Source organism: Oryzias latipes, chromosome 22 (assembly GCF_053564925.1).
Source record: "Oryzias latipes strain Hd-rR chromosome 22, Olatipes_Hd-rR_3.1".
Classification (NCBI taxonomy): Eukaryota; Metazoa; Chordata; class Actinopteri; order Beloniformes; family Adrianichthyidae; genus Oryzias; species Oryzias latipes.
Window position 1 is genome coordinate 532,219 of NC_136258.1, and position 19,915 is coordinate 552,133.

Below are 19,915 nucleotides of genomic sequence, written 5' to 3' on the forward strand. Positions count from 1 at the left end.
TCATGATCTCATACAATTACCGGTATGAATCCCATTGAGACAACTATGTTGTAATATTTGGGCTATATAAATACAAATTAATTGAATTGTTCTAAAAGAGCAATTTTCATATTCAAATTAGATTGGTTATTAACACATTTTGAAATCAAAAACTAGAACTGAAAAAAACAGTTGATATTATGAACTTGTGAGTGATAACAAGCCTTGATAATAGCAGCAAACAGCCTTATTAGCTGGAAAGTAAACGATAAAGTCACTCAGACAAAAATAATATTAATAATAACAATAATTATAATAATAGTCAAGATTTGACAGAAGACCAGTATTGCATTGGTCTGTAAATACATTTAGAATAACTCTTACATGATATTTTGTAAAATCATCCAAACTGCCATTAAAATGAGGTTCACATTTGAAGTGAAAGTAACTGTAGTCACATGATCCTCACAAAACAGGAGCCTGCAGATTTAATAAACTGGCTAAAAAATATTTTTTCATCTCTCCAGCTACATTTCTTGTTCAGGGAAATTATTCTAGAATGTGTTCGTATTGGCTTTTTCAGTGTTTTAATATTTGATCATCAAATTGCATGCATAGAAGGAAGTGTTGTCTCTCAATGAAAGTAAATCTGCAGCTTTACAAAAGATTTTCTGGCTGTGCAATAATTGTCGTCTGGTTTTGCTGATTTGCCTGTTTTTGTAAATCATAAATAAATCTAAAATATATTAAAATACAACTGTAGATATTTATTGTACTGCTCCTTAATATTAACTTATTTCACCTACTGCATAGAAATTTGGGGGAATAATTATAAGAGTTCACTACATCCTATCGTTTTACGGTACTTCCAACACGAGCTATCAGAATTGTACATAAAGCCAGCTATCTTGATCATACAAACAATTTATTTACCGTTATTTCCGGGTTATAGAGCGCACCTGATTACAAACCGCCCCCACTCAATTTTAGGAGGTTAGACCACTATTTACATACATAAGCCGCAACAGTGTATAAGTCGCATATTGTTACCAACACGATCAGCCCGTCAAGCTTTGGTCTCATCATCTGCCAAACAGCATACACCTGACTTATGTTCACAAGTTATGTTTTTTGTTTTTTTTTAACTTATTGACAATTGAGGTATCATGCATAAAATAACAAAGAGTAACCATATTATCAACATTACATCCCTCAGTTATGGTGAAAAAATTTAGACGCGCGATTCCCCACTTCCCATGAGTCTTAGGGGCTTAAGGCGGGGCTAACCCCCAGGTCGCAACACTGTGTTGTGCGTGTTTAAAAAGAAGCAGGGAGTGGCAGCGGAAGGAGTGGAGAACGGGAGAGCAGCTCTGTACAGTAAACCCTTGTTTTTCGCGGGGGTTACGTTCCAGAAAGAACCCGTGATAGGCAAAAACCGTGAAGTAGAAACCTCTATATCTTTTAACAACTATTATACAATTAAATACTCTATTATACATTGAAAAGACAGAACAAACCATTTTACAGGCTCAAGCATTTGTTTCACCAATAAAAGTACCTTAGAAACGTTTTTTTCTACAAATAACTACTGTTCTGTACTGTCAAATAATAATTTTAATCATCAATGTGAACAGAAGGCTTCAAATCGCGGAGATTAGCCCCGCCCACCGCGACCCAAGAATTGTCATTATAAAATAATGATTAAAAAAAGTACAGTGGGACAAATAGTGACTCGGGTGTATTTAACTGCTCTAAGTCCAGACTGAGCCGCTGCATCCTGACTTTACTCTGCTGTGTTTTCTTCTTTTGCAGCCCGCGGTTCAGCTGCAGGTGTGTTTGTTCGGGGGAAGAAGAACATAGTGATCGGCAGTTGGTGTCGCTCTTTTTTCTTCTTCCCAAAAACATCAAAAACATCCTTATACACCGACATGCCAACATCAAGAGAATTTGCACGTACATAATGTAAATTTGGCAAGCTGTTTTACGTACGTGTACATATTACACTGCAACGTTATTGACGCACAGGTAGAGAAGAAGCTGAGTGACTTTTTAGCCAATCAGAATGCAGAACACAATGCACGATGCAAATCCGTGAAGTAGCGAAACCGTGAAAAGTAAACCTGTTATAGCAAGGGATCACTGTATATGGTAGTAACAGGGCTGGTTAAAAAAACAGACCAGTAAAAGAGAGCAGCGGTGACTTAAAGCGCGCGCCTCAGCGCGATCCGCACGCCTCTGCGGAGCTTGTGCGCCAAAAGTTTCCTTCCACAACAGTGACACACTGTTGCTCCGCGGACGCCTCTGCGGTCCGCCCTTGCCCCGCGGGCTCATTGTCTCTCCCTTCCTATCTTCTCCTCCCTGACACCCCTCGCGAGGGGGGCGCCAGGGAGGAGTGCTCCGTTCCCACTGACGTCCGGTCCCTCGCGGCTGCCGGTGGACGGGGTGAACCTCTGTGTCTCTGAGCAGAGCAGAGCAACCGGACTTAATAAGTTTTGTGTTTGAGGGGAGGATCCTTTGTTCCGGGAGGGGGGCTTCAGACTGCCATCTGTCCCGCAGCTCTATGTGAACAAGCAGCTGAATTCAGGAGAACCATGTCTCCATCTCACACAGCAGCTTTGGGGCGGTGTGTGAGCTTTTCAAAGTAAAATTCCGCTCAGTCCTTAGAAACTGTTCAAACAATCACATGGATTTGTGTTTCCAGTCATGTCCCGACAAAATAAAGGCTGATGATATTCCCACATATTTACATGCAGCCAAGATGCAGATTGCAGCTTTTCCCGCATGGATTTATGTTCATCCAGGCTAAATGTTGTTGTTAGCGCCTGTTAGACTTCACCTAGCCGTACTTCCGGCTTCGTTCTGCCACAAAAAAGCACTGACCACACGGATTAAAAATAAAATGATGAGCGAACAGGTGCTTCATAATAACCATAACAATAATAAAAGCACGTTTAAAAGATCATCTCGTATATTACAGAGCTGCTAATAGATGGGCTTGTGTCAGTCTGAGGTAAATTCCCTCCTGAGCATGCGCTGTATTGTAGTGGCGGTCACATGCACGTTGGGTCTAATGGCACCAAAGGATTGTGGGATGCGGCTGGGCATGTGTGTTTCTTTTTGTTGAACCATGACTGAAGTGTTTAAGACCTGAAGTGAGGTCCATGCTGTTTGGCTGCTTAGAAGTGTGTTGAAAACAAAATGGTTTGCTGCTGGAAGTTGGTTCGTGCATTCTGCCCATGCTCCGAGACGAGACCGAAAGAGCGCTGTGTAATCCTACGAGTTGTGTAATCCTAAAGGGGGGATTCCAGCTGCTTGCTTTGGCTCTTTCTGTTATCTTCTGTTTAATGAAAAATTGCAAGCCCCTTTTATTTTGATTTGTACTTTTTGCTTCCCTGTAAACATATTTTTTTCAAGTTTAAATGATAAAAAAGTTCAATCTTAAATTTGTGTTTAGTGTCATATGATCATTGGACTGTCATAATGCACAAGAAAGTATATTCTTTTATATAATAATCTGCATTTGCAATATTCAATTTAAATTTTATTAAAATAATTTATCAATTTTAAATGAAATATTTGGGTACTTTCAAACAAATAATAGTGTTGCTAAAACATTTTTTAAAATTATGGTAAATGGCATAGTAAAATCTTGTTTGTTTATGTAAAATTATTAAGTGTAGTAACAAAGAAGCATTCATTACGGTAGAACATGATTTTTTTATGTGCAATAATAATGTTGGCACAACATGTTTTTTTTAACGCGCAACCAATGTCCATGTTTTTTTTTATGTAAATCCAAGAGCTCTATTTTTTCAGTGTAGAAAAAGAATCAACAGAATGTTTTTATCCATTTCTTCAGAGTAAAAAACTTTAAATATATTGGTGCTGCTGTGTTAAATGTTTGAGATCAATTTATATTTCATATTATTTTCTTGACTGAATTATTTTACTCTACCAGTAGTTTAAATAAGGACTGACAGATTTTTTATTTCAGACACTTTAAACTTCTTTTCTGTTTTAGATTAGAACAGAGTTTCTGTGGCTAAATAGAGTAAATATTTGTTAAAAGTGGATTTATATTGATTTTTCTTTTGTTAATGTTAAAATATACAATTTTGGGTATACTTATACAATTTTTATAGATATTGATCTTATCTATAGTCACCGCGTCAAGTGTGTGTGTGGGGGGTGGGTATTTTCTTTTTCCTAGGGGGGGGCCTTGCAAAAAGTAATTGAGAAGCACTGGCCTAGTGGATGAAAAAGTCCTATTTTTTGGAAGATATCCATACTATTTTAACCCTGTATTTGTTTTATATGTGGATTTGTTTTATATAAAAAAAAAATATTTGATCTCAATTTTTGTGATTTTTGCTGTAAAAAATGACAGAATTTGCTGCTTCAAATCATGTCTTTGGACAGTTTCAGGTTTATTGGGGTGTTAACGTGTAATATAATGAAAAATATATCTGTAAAGGAAAGAAGTTGTATTAAAAAGATTGATATCATGCATTGCCACAAAAACGATTTTAAAGAGAAATTATTAGATGAAATTGTAAAGTAGAAAAAGAGGCACAAAAAGGCCCCAGGCTACTAAGTGTTAAGGCTGAGCTGCTGTGACCCAAAGGCCTGTTCCTGGTTGCTTTAATTCATTTGAATGATTGAACAACAGGCAACCAGGAACTGAGGAGCAGCAGGTGAATCCATCAGTACAGGGGGATCATAATTTGGTATTTCAAATATCAGCTCTGATTTGACAAGTTGCAAACACAATATTAAAAACAATATAAGGTCCTTTATTTAGAGAAAATGTTTTGTCAAGAAAAAGAAATGGTAAAAAAAAAAAAAGTCCACCTGCAAAAGAAAATGCAAGATTTATTATTATTATTATGATGGATGTCAAAATACTGCTCAGAGCAGTCTTTGAATTCTAATCTGCTAAAGAAACAAATGAGTTTTTTTTTTTTTTTTAAGAAAGGTTTGAGTAGATCCAAAAGCTTGTGTTGAGTTCAGATCTCACTAATGACAACTGTACCTCAGTATTGTTGAGCTGAGCGAGTCCCGTACATGCGTTTGCCAGCAGGAAGTCGCCACTTAGAACCGCCATCTTATTCCCAAATTCCATGTCCTTCAGCAGGCCGTCAGAAACGGTCAACTCCTTCAGGTTTACAACCCCACGATGCACCAAGAACGCTGTGTTGATCAGCTCTACGATTTCTGCCAGATTTCTCTGACTAGAGAACAAGAAGAGGGAACATTTTAAGAGGATTTAAAGAACTTTGGGTGAGAGACTTTTTACTGAAATCTTATAAAATACTAGTTTGTTAAAAATGCATCAATAAAGGAAGAGTTTTTCTCTTCAGCTTCAGCTTAAATTCAGCAGACATGTCAGACATCTCACCAAATACTGTCAGAGTTTTCATAAAAAATAAAAGTAAACTTATTATTAGCAAATAAAAGACTCTCTTGATTATGTGGCGACAGAACAGTTGTTTCTGAATAGGGGAGCAGCCTCAGGGAGGATATAATCAAATGTTGATTCAGTCATTGGTGGCGAATAATTAGGTCTGTCTCCATATGGAAGCAGCTCACCAGGCTGCGACAGGAGGATCCATCCAGACAGGGTCGGCTGCGCTGATAGCCACTTATGACCTTCTTTCAACTGCTGAGAACCTGATGAGCCAGTCGCCTGCATTGAACTGCAAATCGTTCCAGCACACGCACACAAAAGAACACACTCGCAGCCCTGTAATTGCCATGTGCGGGGTCGGCATGAAAAAGATGTGATTAAAATTCAATAATGTCTTCTATTTTGCCTCTCAATCACACCCATTGTCTGGTCGGTTTCTCTGCTAGGTGATGCGCAGCAATAACACCGTTACCCCGAATGAGAGTTAATAAGCTCAGAGTTTAAATAAAAGGAAATTAATAAATCGACAGAAGCAGGATCTTTAAGCACTTCAGCCTGATGGCTGGGCTTCAGGAGGAGAAGCCATTGTCGCAGCAAAAGGGAAGACAACAAAGAGATGCGCTCAATTCCAAGACATTTCAGATTTGGTGCGTTGGCATTTAGTCATTTATGACTATGATAATCTCTGTTTATCTTACAAATAATGCTCAAAAGTTGGGATTTACTAGAAAGATGAAAGATTAAGATTAAGTAAGAAACTCAGGGTTTCTGAGTTTACTTTAAAATAACACTGATTTCTTGTTTTAACATAGAAAATACATATTTCTATCATTATGAAATTTTAAAAAGTAGTTTTGACTGATTGACTATCTTCTACAAAATGTCTGTAACATTACACCACTCTCCTAGGTTTTTTAAACCACTAAAAATACACCTGTAAAAATGAAGGAAAATATAGTCAATTCAAAAACTGAACATGCTACTCTAGGTTTGATGTTTATACCCACAGCATTTCTGAGAAGTGGTTGAAAGTGAAGGTCAAGGTCAGACTACATTCCTTTTGAAAAGCCATTTTTACATTGGTCATTGTTAGAATAAATAATACCAAAATAAAACTATTTGGTAAAAAAATATTTGCTGCTGTAAAAGCATGAATCTTTTGAGGTTTTAAATATCAAAATCTGAGAGCTTCTCTTGATGTGTTAGTTGTTCAGTCAATCACTTCTCATTTTGAGGAAATCAGCACAGGCTGCTTATTTTAAGATGCTAGTGACAAAAAGTGCAAAAACATATTATACTCTGTTCACTGCAGTCATCCTGAGATCTGTTCTCATTGTTTTCATCACCTTAGGACATTAATTTAGGGGATGCATGACAAGTATGCCTACATCACCTTACAGAAACAATAAATCTTAGCATTTGCATCACTTTAGTACGACTATCTTTGAACTTCTGGCTGTGAATGTGCATGAGAGTCTACATCTATACGGCAGCTTGTGGTCAACTCTTAATTATGACCCTCAGCAGCAGTCACTGCTGACTGCAAGCAGCAGCAGCAAGGACCATATAGTTTTCGCAGTTAGAAAGATTTCTGTGTCTTTGAGTGAAAATTTGACCCCCCCAAGCTCATAGGGATTTTTATTGATCGGATAATTAGCATAATTAATAAGTCTCTTAAGCAATGTGTTTTTCTAAGTAAGTTGATGACGCTGATGCTAGCACTTTTAGCCACATTAGCATAACTAGCAAAGTTAGAATTATTAGCATTTTAAGCAATGTATTTCTCTGAGGCAGTTGACAGTGCTTATAGCAATGCTAGCAATTTTAGGCAGCCTTGTTAGCCTTACAGAAAGAGAAGGAGGAGTTAGATACGAGTATTCGCTATTCAGCATGTGGGTTTGGGTCAAAGTTGGGTGTTAAGAGTTGCAGTGGTGCCCAGACCCGGGCAGCAACGGCGGCAGTGATGTGTAGAGACAGTCGGGAAGGGTGGGTGGCGCGTAGAGGTGGGAGGGGAGGGTGGCTGGCGCCTGCTGGCCGTACAACGCCGCTTGCGGCTATAATTTCCTCTGTTTTTGTTAAAAAAAGCTCCTAAGGTGAACCATCAACCCCAAACGCATCCTTTTGATGGAGGAAAAAAAGACAACACAGTGACCCCAGCCCGCCCATCCCAATCATCTGACTCCCTGTACATGAAAAAAAGACAAACCAGCACCTCAAAACCAGCTGCCCTGATCAGCAGCAGGAAAGCTTAGGGAGAAAAAAGGGGGCTGGTGTATAAAAATAGCTTTGGTTCTCTGTTGCATAGCAACCGATGCCATCTTGCAGAGGTGTAACGCCCACTACCACGCCCCTTGTCCTGACTGTTCTGTTCCATTTTCCTCCCTCTGCAGTTTTTCTGAAAGAGCACACAGATTCTGTGAGTGTCCCTAAAAGGGGACGTGCGTGGTGTGTTCACTGACAGGGCTTTTATCTGACACAAAAAACAATTAAAAGAAAGTCAAAGTTGAGCTATCTGTATGTACGGCTGGTTTTCAATACATTTATCAATCATAGCTATGCTTTGGTGAATCATCAGTGTCAGGCAGCAGAGTGGGAAATGTTTTACAAATGCTGCATGTCAGAAAGGAGGAGACTGTCCCCTGGAAATTTCAATCACACCCCCCACACACATCCCTCCAAAACCGCCCCACCACGACTCTCCCTCCTTCCACCTCGCCATCAGCAGAGGTGCTAATGAGCTCAGGAGAGGTGGGGGCAGAGACAGAGTGGGAGCAAAACAGTGCAAATGAGGTGATCAAGTCATGCTCCGAGTGTGTGTGTGCATGTGTCCAACGGTTCGGACACATCTGAGAGGGATCCAGTGATCCGGTGTCAGTGATCTGAAAGTCCAGTCAAGGGAATGAACATCATGCAGCGACACGCAAATTGCCGACCTCAATGAGGATCGGGGCAGAGCACTTCCACTCTGTCTGCTTAAGTCCTAACATTAGGCCATTTGTGCTGCACCACACTCTTGTGCCAGCTTGCACTAAGAAAAGAGCTCTTTCAGACATGCAGCACAAATCAGCGCCAAGCACAACACTTCTGGAAAGCATTTGGAGCACACCCACATCCCTGTGCTGAGCTGTACGCTGGCAGCTGACATTGTACGAGGAAGTCGGAGCAGATCGGAGCGTGATATTGGAGCTCAAACACCTTATATCCCAAAAAAGCAGATTTGGAAGATGTCAGATCATGTCGACGTTTCAATTACAGGACTTAAATTTGAAATAGTCTGATATTCATGTGATGATGGGCTGCTATAATCACAGAAAATATGGCAGACACAAACCACAGAGGACAAAACAAAATTACCAGACAAGTGGATCTGATTTCCCTACTTCTGCCTCACCAGGGAAGTAGCAGGTAAAAAAAAAAACAGAAAAGACTCATCTGTCTCGGACTTCCTGTCACGCAATTCAGGATTTTCAATGAACATGAATTGCTTTTTCCTCCAAAACAGCAAACACATAGGTATTTGGAAAAAAAGAAGAATGCAGCTGCATTTCACAGCTGTATTCTGTGAAATAAAAGAACCTGCAGATGCGAAGCATTGATTAAAATGATGAAAAACTATTCAAAAAGTTATGCATCTTCTTCATGCTAGTCATTAATATAGCTACCATGTGTTCAGTCCACCACTCATGGTTAAACAGACACCATAAAGCTACAAATGTGCTTTTTAGGCTTCTGCATTGAAAACTCTCATGGTCACGTGTCGCAACACAGGTTTCTAGGACTGTTTCCGGGCTCTACGTGCAAAGCATGCGGCTATTGAACATGAGTTAAAAGATGAACCAGGTCGCACTTTGACCAATCAGGGACTCAGATTTGTTAGTCTTGTTTGGATGGCGTCCCCTTTAAGTCTGTGGAAGTACCAACTGTTTGAAAATTAATCTTAGAGGAGAAACTAATAACTGCGGTTTGTGTCTGGCCAAAACTATATGAGGCTAAGTCATTCATATATCCAGAATAAAACTGTGAAAGAAAAAGCTTGGAACAAGATTGAAGAGGTCTGACAGACTGCATTCTTAGCTTCAATCTTGGGTCAGATAAAACATGATGCCATGCAATAGGGTTGGGCGATGTCCCCTCGTTCTTAAATAATTGCTATTCGTTATTTTACTTTATTACTTTATTTTATTTCCCAACTAATGAATCATCCGCGATGATCCAGTATAAACTGAGGGAAGAGACTTTAACAAAAAAAGTAACAAAAAAAATAGACAAGAAGTGGTCCGCTCCCGCACTTTACTAGTCAAGTGGACCAGCGGAGCGCGGACTTCCAGCTTTGTGTTTGATGGGAAAGGGGGTGGGGGGGGGTACATGAGCGGTATGTGTGGGAGATTTAAGACTGATCCGTCCCGCATCTCTAGGGGTACGAGCTACCGAACTCAGAACCAGGTCTAAAAGTGTGTGTCTGAGCACAGCTCGGATCGTCAGCACACACAGTGGTTTGAGCTTCAAAGCAGAAATGTCGCTCAGTCCTTAGAAAACATTCAAACAATCACGTGGATTTGTGTTTCCAGTCGTGTCCCGACTAAATAAAGGCTGATGTTATTCCCACGTTTACGTGCAGCCAGGATGCAGCGCCACCCAAAGCTAATGTTGTTAGCCTGTGTTAGCATACTGCTTATTCCGGCTCCGTTCTTCAACAGAAAAACAAAAAGCACTGACCACGCGGATTAAAATTCAAATGATGAGCGAACAGGTGTTTAATAATAACCGTAACATTATTAAAAGCACGTTTAGAAGATCGTCTCGTATATTACCGAGCTGACATGTCAATGTATATAGCCGCTCGGCGCTGTTTACTATTGTTTTGTATTGAATTGTTACATTCATTAGAGTTTGAAAAAAAAATTGCCGCTCAGCGGAACTTGTATCCTCTTACGGTATGTGCCCATGATTTATTCCAACCGAAAGTGTGACCTTAGTGAACGTTTGTTATATTCTGAAAACATTTTTCTGTGCCATGTACACGGTTGGATTCGAATCCGACCGTTGATCCCATCAAGATATTTTGCACATGTAACCGCGGCTTATGGTGTCGACTCGCAACGTGCCGGGGGCGTGGCATCACGATGGTGTCTCTCCATCGTGATGTCACTCACCCATCATGATGGACGATGGTATCCCGGAGGGGGCGTGTCTGCAGCTGTGAATGCCGACCCCAGTCTGTTATGGGATGGAAAGTTTTTCTGGAAAGACAGTCAGTGGCGATCTCGTAGAGGACACGTGAGCGCCGCCCCAAAAAAATAATTCTTTTATCCCCCTAGACTAAGACCACCCATTTCCGCGTAAAATTCATTAAATTTGCGTCAGGGCGCCCCTACTATCCTGTCACCTTGCTGCTAAGATGACCGTATGATGCGTTGTTTGTGTAGAACACGCTGGAGGGGGGGTTGCACGCGGGGGAAAACAACGAACAGGTAGAGGGGTGGGGGCGGGGCTTAGACTCACCACTTATGATTCCAGACCCGCAACAAACTAACAGCTGCTTCCTAATAAAACAAAGTTGTCATCCATAAAATTAATATAATTTATTGGGTTTAATGGATTTAAAGAAATAAATAATAAATAGAAAGGAGGCTGCATCAAAGTGAATTTGTTTCCATCATCTCACTCATCTTAACCCTGAGTGTTTGACAGACAGAAAAGTCTATTAAAGGTTGTTGAAAATGGACAAAAGATCTAAGGAAAAATCACGCTTATAAAGAATACAAACAATCAAATGAAGTATTAAAAAAATATCCTGACAGCATTTTGAATCAATACAAGTATTGCCAAATGAACTATCGTGATATATCGGCAAAAACATTTTTCTAACACATCTAGTGTTGCGGCTCCCTGTGCTTTCATCTCAGTGGGAAACTGATCCAAATGGCTCTTTGAGAGGTTCAGGTTCAGACCCCTGGTCTAGCACATCCACATGCATTCCAGGTTTGTACTGTAACATTATCATGTATAAAGTAAAATGTTTTGTTAAAAAAATAATGTTGTTGCCTATGAGGAAATAAAACATTTTATGTTCTTAATTTGTTATTTATGATTTTTTCCCCTCAAAAAGTATCGATAAGAGTATCGTTAAAATACTAGATCGATGAGCAGTATCAGTAAGAGTAGCAGTACCGTTAAAACCTTGACGATACCCATCCCTAGTTACGGCCTGCAGTAACCAGAATAAAGAACCTTAAAAGAGATCAACTCTCCGTGCCTCAGTGCGGGAAAGGGACGCTACATTATGCTGTTGCTAATAAATTATGATTTTTTTTACCATTAATGTGACTTCTGGTGCTGCATGGTTTTGCTGATGGTCTAGTCTGGTTGATACGTGGTGAGTTTAAGCTTCATGCAAGCGTTGAGACTTCCATCCATTAAACGTGATCGTAGGTTGGTCTTAGTGTTCTTTAGATGTGAGACATGCAGACGTGGAGCCAAACATTGTCAGCAATACTCACACTGCAGTGTGTGGTATTTGACGGACAGCGTGTTCTAAGTTTTGACCATCTGCACGTTTCTCCTCGCTGCCTGCGCCCACTACCCCTCTCCTTTTCCTTTTCCTTCCCAAAGACGGGAGCGTGTGGCTGCAGGGACAGCAATTGAAAGGTTTTAGGGTGGTACAAACTCTGTGTTATAACAGATAATAGTAAATTGATAGTGGCGCAGATTTTTTTTCTACAAGCACCGCTACTACTGCGCCCGAGAAGGACGGTCTAATGAAACTTTTCTTTTATTAATTAAAGATTTGTCTGCGAGCCAGATGTGGCCATCACAACAGCCAGATATGGCTGAGAAAAAATAACAATATTAGGTATTTCTGTGGAGTTTGTTTTAATAATAATGAATCTTTGTGATGTTTTTGAGATTTTTTATGCTGTTGTTTGTCTGGGGTGTATTGGTCTATTTTATTGAACGTCCCTGCCTACCTCTGCAGCTTCATGAAGGCAAACTCTGTCTGTAACTCGACAAAAATAAACTATTCATACTGGTCAATAGAACTACATCCAATGTTTTTCTCTGCAAGTTTCTGAATAAAGTAGGAATAATTAAACAGACTGGCGATATCGTGACAAACACAAACAAATCCGATATATGACACAAACACATTGTGGCTTTCCAACTTTTAATTGCAGCCCGTCTTATAGTTTTCATGAGCAGATTTTGTTAGTAACAAGCCTGTTTGTAGTTCTTTGCTTTTGTAATTAAGCTACAAAATATTCAAACGAAAATCACGGAAAAGATTTGAACGATCACCTTTTTTTTTATTTAAGTAATGTAACAATTTATAATGCAACACATTTTAAGTCACTTTAATACAAGCAAGGAAATGAAATGTTTTAATGTTGAATTGTAAATTGCAAAATGCTTTTAAAAAATGCACAACGTAATTTAACAATGAGTTGAAAATTGCAAAATGCATTTTCATTTGAATTATGCTACCAAAAACCCCTGACAACTTGAAATGAAATTGATTTTGAATGTTTTTAAAATTTTATTTGTAAATTTGTAGGATTGAATTATAATTTTTCATATTGAATTCTTTCATATTCATATTGAAAGCCTGAGTTGCATATTGAACTGTCAACTGTAAATTGAATTTTAAAATTGCATGATCAAATTCCAAATTGAATTGTCATTTGAGAAATGCACATCACTTTGAATTATGGGTAAGAAAAAAAAAAAACTTCCATTTGCTAGTAAACAGTAGAAAAAGAAGAAGCCCCTCTTTACTTGCGCAATGTAAACACCATGGGCCAGTGCGCTCTTTAACTCATACCACATGCATGGTGTGTCTATAGGTTAACAGCTATTGTTAAATTAAATCTAAAAACAAGATCAAATTTGGTGATTGAAACTCAAAACATGTGGACGGAGTTACCTGGGGTAGATGCCACTGACCATGTCCTGACCCAGAGCATCATCGGCTGCATGGCTAGGGCCTGCAGCCTTTGACAGGAGCAGGACGATGAGCCCCCTCATCTGAAGGTTGTTCTTGCTGTCGTATACAAAGCCCCTGTGGAAAAAAATTCAACATAAGAGACTTTGATCATTTGTTACATAAAATACCTTCATTTATTTATTTTCAGCCTTTAGACTGGCAAAAAATGGCTAAGTATAAAATCCATCTTGATTATGTGAATCATGTAAACTGATCCCACCCAAACATACATTCATATACATTCTGGCTAATCCAGAAACAACCGAACAGCACTACCAAAGATTTAGGGCTGATCCAGGAAGTCAAGGTAGACTGTATGAGATAAACAGTTAAAATCCAAAATTTGTCAAAGATTAATTATGACCTTCTACTATTGTTGTGTCATGTGATGTACTTTTGATTTGATCTTATGGCTTATCCATTGTCTTATTATGTTCTTATCTAGGGAATACATGTGAAAATTAGCATATTACTACAACATGGCAGATTTTTATCCATTACTTTATGAATAGAGAGTCATTAATTTAAATTGTCCCTAAACAGTCTGATTTGAGAATTATAATAAAGTTAACATGTAAAAAAAAAAAACTGTAGGCCGGTGGTCTCAAACTTGTAGCCCCCGCCTTAATATGAAAGTTTAGTGCATCCCGCTAGTTTTGTATGAATTACACTTTACAGCGTTGTGTGCTGAGCTGACGAACCAACCAATCACAGTGGGGTATATGACTCTTGGGGGCATGACATTGACCTGGCCTGAAGCAGGAAAACATTTAGGGCAGCCCCCTCCCCTTACCAGGAGGAGTTCCTTTTAGAAAGTGTCTATTTGCTCGTAATTTTCTAAATACACGCAGCCAGTGCTGAACTTTTTTCTGGGTCGCACAAACCTGGAGGAAGGTTAAGGTTATGATTACGGCTATGCGTGACGCCGTATTAACCCTTACTAAATGTTTCCCAAGCGTGGCTATGACTGCGGCTCACCGCTCGCCCAGGAAATGGGTCAACTGCGGAGAGTAAATGTCACACACCTAGATGCGTGACAGCGAACGGGGCTTTAAGTGACTAAAAATAATTATACAGTGCCAAAGTGTCACTATTGGTCTGATCTTTACAGTGTGTTTCAAATTAGTATACAATTTGCATTTAGGTGCAAAAAAGATAAAATTATTTGTTTTTAAATTAAACTTATTGATGATATTGCGTCTTGGGGCTCATTGGATCACTGCAATCAATCGCAGACATCTATCATAATTAGTTTGTCAGGTGAGATCAGTTAAAGAAAAAGCTACTTAAGAAGGACATTAAGAAGCAGACCATGTATATATAAAACTTCCCGTCCGCAGGTGGTTTCTCCTCCAAGCTCGGGTCTTCTACCAGAGGCCTGGGAGCTTGAGGATCCTGCAGTATCTTAGCTGTTCCTAGCACTGCGCTTTTCTGGACTGAGAGGTCTGAGGTCTTTCCAGGTATCTGTTGTAGCCACTCCTCCAGCTTGAGGGTTACTGCCCCGAGTGCTCCAATTACCACAGGCACCACTGTCACCTTCACTTTCCATGCTTTCTCCAGTTCTTCTCTGAGTCCCTGGTATTTCTCCAGTTTCTCATGTTCCTTCTTCCTGATGTTCCCATCACTTGGCACTGCCACATCAACCACAACGGCTTTCCTCTGTTCTTTATCCACCACTACAATGTCTGGTTGGTTCACCATTATCATCCTATCAGTCTGGATCTGGAAGTCCCTCAGGATCTTTGCCCTTTCTTTTTCTACCACCTTCGGAGGTGTTTCCCATTTTGACTTGGGGTTTCCAGTTCATATTCTGCACACATGTTCCTGTATATTATTCCAGCCACTTGATTGTGGCGCTCCATGTCTGCTTTCCCTGCCAGCATCTAACACCCTGCAGTTATGTGCTGGATTGTTTCAGGCCCCTCTTTGCACAGCATACAACTTGGGTCTTGTCTGGTGTGGTAGATCTGAGCCTCTATCGCTCTGGTGCTCAGGGCTTGTTCCTGAGCTGCCAGGATGAGTGCTTCAGTGCTGTCCTGTATGCCAGTCCTTTCTGCCATTGGTAGGACTTCTTGATATCAGCCACGTCAGGTATGGTCCAGTGGTACATCCCATGCAGGGGTTTGTCCTCCCATGAGGATTTGTCCTCCAGCACTGCATCTTCTGTTCTCCATTCCCTGAGACATTCACTGAGCACACTGTCAGTTGGGGCCTTGAGCTTGATGTATTCATGCATCTTGGATGTTTCATCCTGGATAGTGGTTTCCACGCTCACTAGTCCTCACCCTCCTTCTTTGCAGCTAGCATAAAGTCTCAGGGTGCTGGATTTGGGATAGAACCCTCCATGAATGGTGAGGAGCTTTTGTATCTTAACATCCGAGGTCTGTATCTCTTCCTTTGGCAATCTTATTATTCCTGCAGGGTATCTGATGACTGGCAGTGCGTAGCTGTTTATTGCCCGGGTCTTGTTCTTGCCATTGACCTGGCTTCTCAGGACTTGCCTTATTCGTTGGAGGTATTTAGCTGTTGCAGCTTTCCTTGTTCCCCGCTCCAGGTTGCCATTTGCCTGCGGAATTCCAAGGTACTTGTAACTGTCCTCAATGTCTGCCATTGTTCCTTCTGGGAGTGAGACCCCTCCTGTGTGGAATACCTTGCCTCTCTGTCACCATCCGGCTACATTTCTTGAGCCCAAATGACATCCTAATGTCAGTACTGTAGATCCTGGTGGTGTGGATCAGGGAGTCAATGTCACGCTCGCTCTTAGCATATAGCTCGATGTCATCCATGTAGAGGAGGTGACTGATGTTGGCCCCATTTCTGAGTCGGAATCCATAGCCAGTCTTGGTGATTATTTGGCTGAGGGGGCTCAGACCTATGAAGAACAGCAGTGGGGGACAGAGCATCACCTTGGTATATCCCACATTTGATGGATACTTGTGCAAGTGGCTTCCCATTGGCCTCAAGGGTGGTTTTCCACAGCTTCATCGCATTTCCTATGAAGGCTCTTAGAGTTCTGTTGATGTTGTACAGCTCCAAGCATTCAGTGATCCATGTGTGTGGCATTGAGTCATAGGCTTTCTTGTAATCAATTCAGGCTGTGCACAGGTTGGTGTGTCGCGACTTGCAGTCTTGAGCGACTGTTCTGTCAACCGAAAATTAGTATTTGGCTCCTCTGGAGTCTACTAATGCCCTTCTGTGTGTTGCTCATGTATTGATCCATGTGCCTATTTATCTTGGTTGCAGTGATGCCTGACATGAGCTTCCATTTTGTGGAGAGGCAGGTTATTGGCCGGTAGTTGGATGGGACTGCACCCTTTGAGGGATCCTTCTGGATCAGGATCGTTCGCCCTTCCGTTAGCCATTCTGGGTGAGTCCCATCTCTTAGCAGCTGGTTCATTTGTGCTGCCAGGCGCTCCTGGAGTGCGGTGAGTTTCTTTAGCCAGTAGGTCATCATGTCAGGGCCCGGTGCTGTCCAGTTCTTCATACCAGAGACTCTTTCTCGGATTTCTGCCAATGTGATGGTTACTGGATTCTGTTCAGGGAGGTTGCTATGTTCCTTTCTCAAAGAGACCAGCCACTGGGCATTGCTGTTATGTGCTGTCTCTTCCTCCCATATACTTTTCCAGTACTGTTCAGTTTCTAGCCTTGGTGGGTCTGATCGGCTGTTTTTGACCCTGCCACTGAGCGTACACTTTTGCAGGTTGAGATGCGAACTGCCTGATTATCCGTCTGGCTTTGTTGTCTCTTGTGTACCTCTTTAGGCGGCTGCTCAAGGCTAGGAGCCTTTGTTTGGCAGTTTCCAGTGCTTCAGGTATGGGCATCTGGCTGTATCTCTTAGGTACTTGCTTTCTCATTGTACCTCTTTGAGCCTCTGTCAGCTGACTCACATCCCTCCGAGTTGCCTTGATTTTGGCCGCTAACCATAGCTTCCATCATGGATACTGTTTTCTTCCATGGTTGCTCTTGTAGCCAAGCATCTCAAGGATCACTGCTGCTAAAGTGTAAACCAGTTCATTGGTTTCTGTGATGGTTGTGGTAGGAATTGCCTTCAATGCTTCATTCTCAGCTTCCAGGAGACTTTCAGGCGGTACATCACTTAACCGTTGTAGCTGGTGACGGGGTTGCCTTGTGTTCATCCGAAACATGATCTTGTCTTACAGGTCAGTTGCTGCCTTGCTCAGCGTATCTGTGGTTGTTGGGGCTGTGTACCATGGCTCAGAGTGGGCGTGTGGTATAGCCTGCTCTCTGACCTGGTGTTCTTGCTGTCCTGTGGTATTACAATTGTGTTGTACCGCTTCAATCTCAAGTTGTGATAGGAGTTGCCGTTTGTGGATGTTAGAGCACTGGGCTACCAGTTGCTTGGCAGTTAGCCTTGATTATGGGTTTCGAAGCATCCATTCATTCCACATTCACTGCATGTAACCTCTCTGGGTGGGGTTGCTTGAGTAGATGCATTCCATTAGAACCTTGTCTCACATCTAGTCCATTTCTGTCTTGTTCAATCAGGGTGCTCTGGTCCCCCAGCACCTGTTTGGCCGGGCGACGTTTCCAGTCCAGACATCAGCAAGGGTTTGGCGGAGTCATGTTTTGGGCCCGAATCATGGGAAGAGAGCTGGTCGCCCCCTTTAGAGTCCCTGAAGGTGTGAAAATGACCTCTGAAGAGTATGTAGAGTTTCTGACTTACTGCTTTCTTCTATTGTACAAAAGAAAGAACCATACTTTTTGTAACCAAATCATCTTCATGCTGTTTCATGCTGCATGGAATACCGCTGCATTGTTGGCTGATAAGGGGAGAAAATGAGAAAATGAAAACTGTTGATGTGGCCCATATCCTTCCCTGATCTTAACCCTACTGAGAACCTTTGGAGCATCCTCAAACAAAATATCTATCTGCGTGGGAGGCAGTTCACATCCAAACAGCAGCCCTGGGAGGCCATTCTGACATAATGTTAAGAAATTCCAGCAGAAAAAAGTTTAATGGGTGCAAAAACTCTGAAGTTGCACCAAAATAAGGGGTCCTATGTTAAAATGTAACTTGACCTATGAAGATTTTTTTCATTGAAATAGCTTTTGATTTCAGACAATATGACCTCCTATTGCAGCAAATTCAACAATTTCAGTTCTTTATAATTTATAAATGTTCTGGATCTCTGTTGTGTGTAATATTGTGGAACAGTAGATTTTAAGGTTTTTATTTTAAAAAAAACTATACGAGGTTTGTTCAATAACATTTAATATAAACTAACGATTAGTGACTTGAAAATGACGTTGACTGTCATTTGTATAGAGTATTTAGAAAAACATAATTTGCATAATAATTTGTAATGCACTGTATTTGAAAATGTGAGTCTGTAATCTTTTTACAAACTAATTTGAAGCATTTTCTGACCAGCTCTGTGGCCTTGTGGTAGTGTCTGCCCTGAGACTGGAAGGTTATGAGTTCAATTCCACAGTTGAGTGCCAAAGACTCTAAAAATGAGACCCAATGCCTCCCTGCTTTAGGGGTTGGATTGGGAGGTTAAACAACCAAAACCAAATCATTCCCAAGAGTGGTTGTGACTGCAGCTCATCAGTCTCACATGCTGAGGTAAATCACTACAGGGTGTGAATCTGTCTTTCAAGAAATATTTTTTATCAAGCAAAACATGGGAGTACTCAGTTGGTGGAGCATATATCTTGGCTCATAGAAGGCCACTTCAGAATAGTCCAACGCTTTTCTCTTCTGGATCGTTGTCCTGTTGGACAACGATCCAGAACACACAGCCAGAAACCCCCAAGAATGGCTGAGAGAAAAGCGTTGGACTATTCTGAAGTGGCCTTCCAACAGGAAGACCCATGACCTGCGACTGACACCAAGCTTTCTGACACTAGGCAGCACATTTCTATCCAAATGCCTTGATAATCTAGAGATTTCATTTGACCTTGCACAACTTCAAGACACCCTGTGGCAGATGCAGCAAAGCAGCCCCAAAACAGAACTGAGCCTCCTCCATGTTTCACAGTAGGGACAGTGTTCTTTTGGTTGGATGCTTCATTTTTGAGTCTACCAACATAGAGCTGATGTGCCTCACCAAAAGCTCCAGTTTGGTCTCATCTGTCCAAAGGACATTTTCCCAGAAGCTTTGTGGCTTGTCAACATGCATTTGTGCAAATTCCAGTCTGGCTTTTTTAGTATTTCCTTTCAACAGTGGTGTCCTCCTTGGTCGTCTCCCATGAAGTCCACTCTGGCTCAAACAACCAGGAATGGTGCGATCTGACACTGATGTACCTTGATCTAGGAGTTCTCCTTTAATGTCTTTGGAGGTTGTTCTGGGCTCTTTGGATACAGTTTGAACTATCCGTCTCCTCAATTTGTCATCAATTTTCCTCTTCCATCGTCCAGGGAGGTTGGCTACTGTCCTGTGGGTCTTAAACTTCTGAATAATATGTGACACTGTGGTCACAGGAACTCCAAGCTGCTTAGTGATGGTTTTATAGCCTTTACCTTTACCATGTTTATCTATAATTTTGTTTCTAACGGGACAATTGGGACAATTCTTTCCTTGGCT

At 41.0% G+C, this 19,915-nt stretch overlaps 1 protein-coding gene across 2 annotated transcripts in view; it reads right to left on the reverse strand.

The window, feature by feature from the left end:
* Positions 1–19,915, reverse strand: part of pdss2 (prenyl (decaprenyl) diphosphate synthase, subunit 2) — a 93,130-nt gene that overhangs the window by 31,954 nt on the left and 41,261 nt on the right. Inside the window, exons 2-4 of one of the 2 annotated variants that reach the window (XM_023951525.2) lie at positions 13,308–13,442; positions 11,887–12,012; positions 5,012–5,210 (exon numbers count right to left, since the gene is read on the reverse strand). In XM_023951525.2, coding sequence (XP_023807293.1) covers positions 5,012–5,210; positions 11,887–12,012; positions 13,308–13,442 — 460 coding nt within the window. The remainder of the gene's footprint in view (positions 1–5,011; positions 5,211–11,886; positions 12,013–13,307; positions 13,443–19,915) is intronic. The other variant, XM_023951526.2, reaches the window with a different exon arrangement.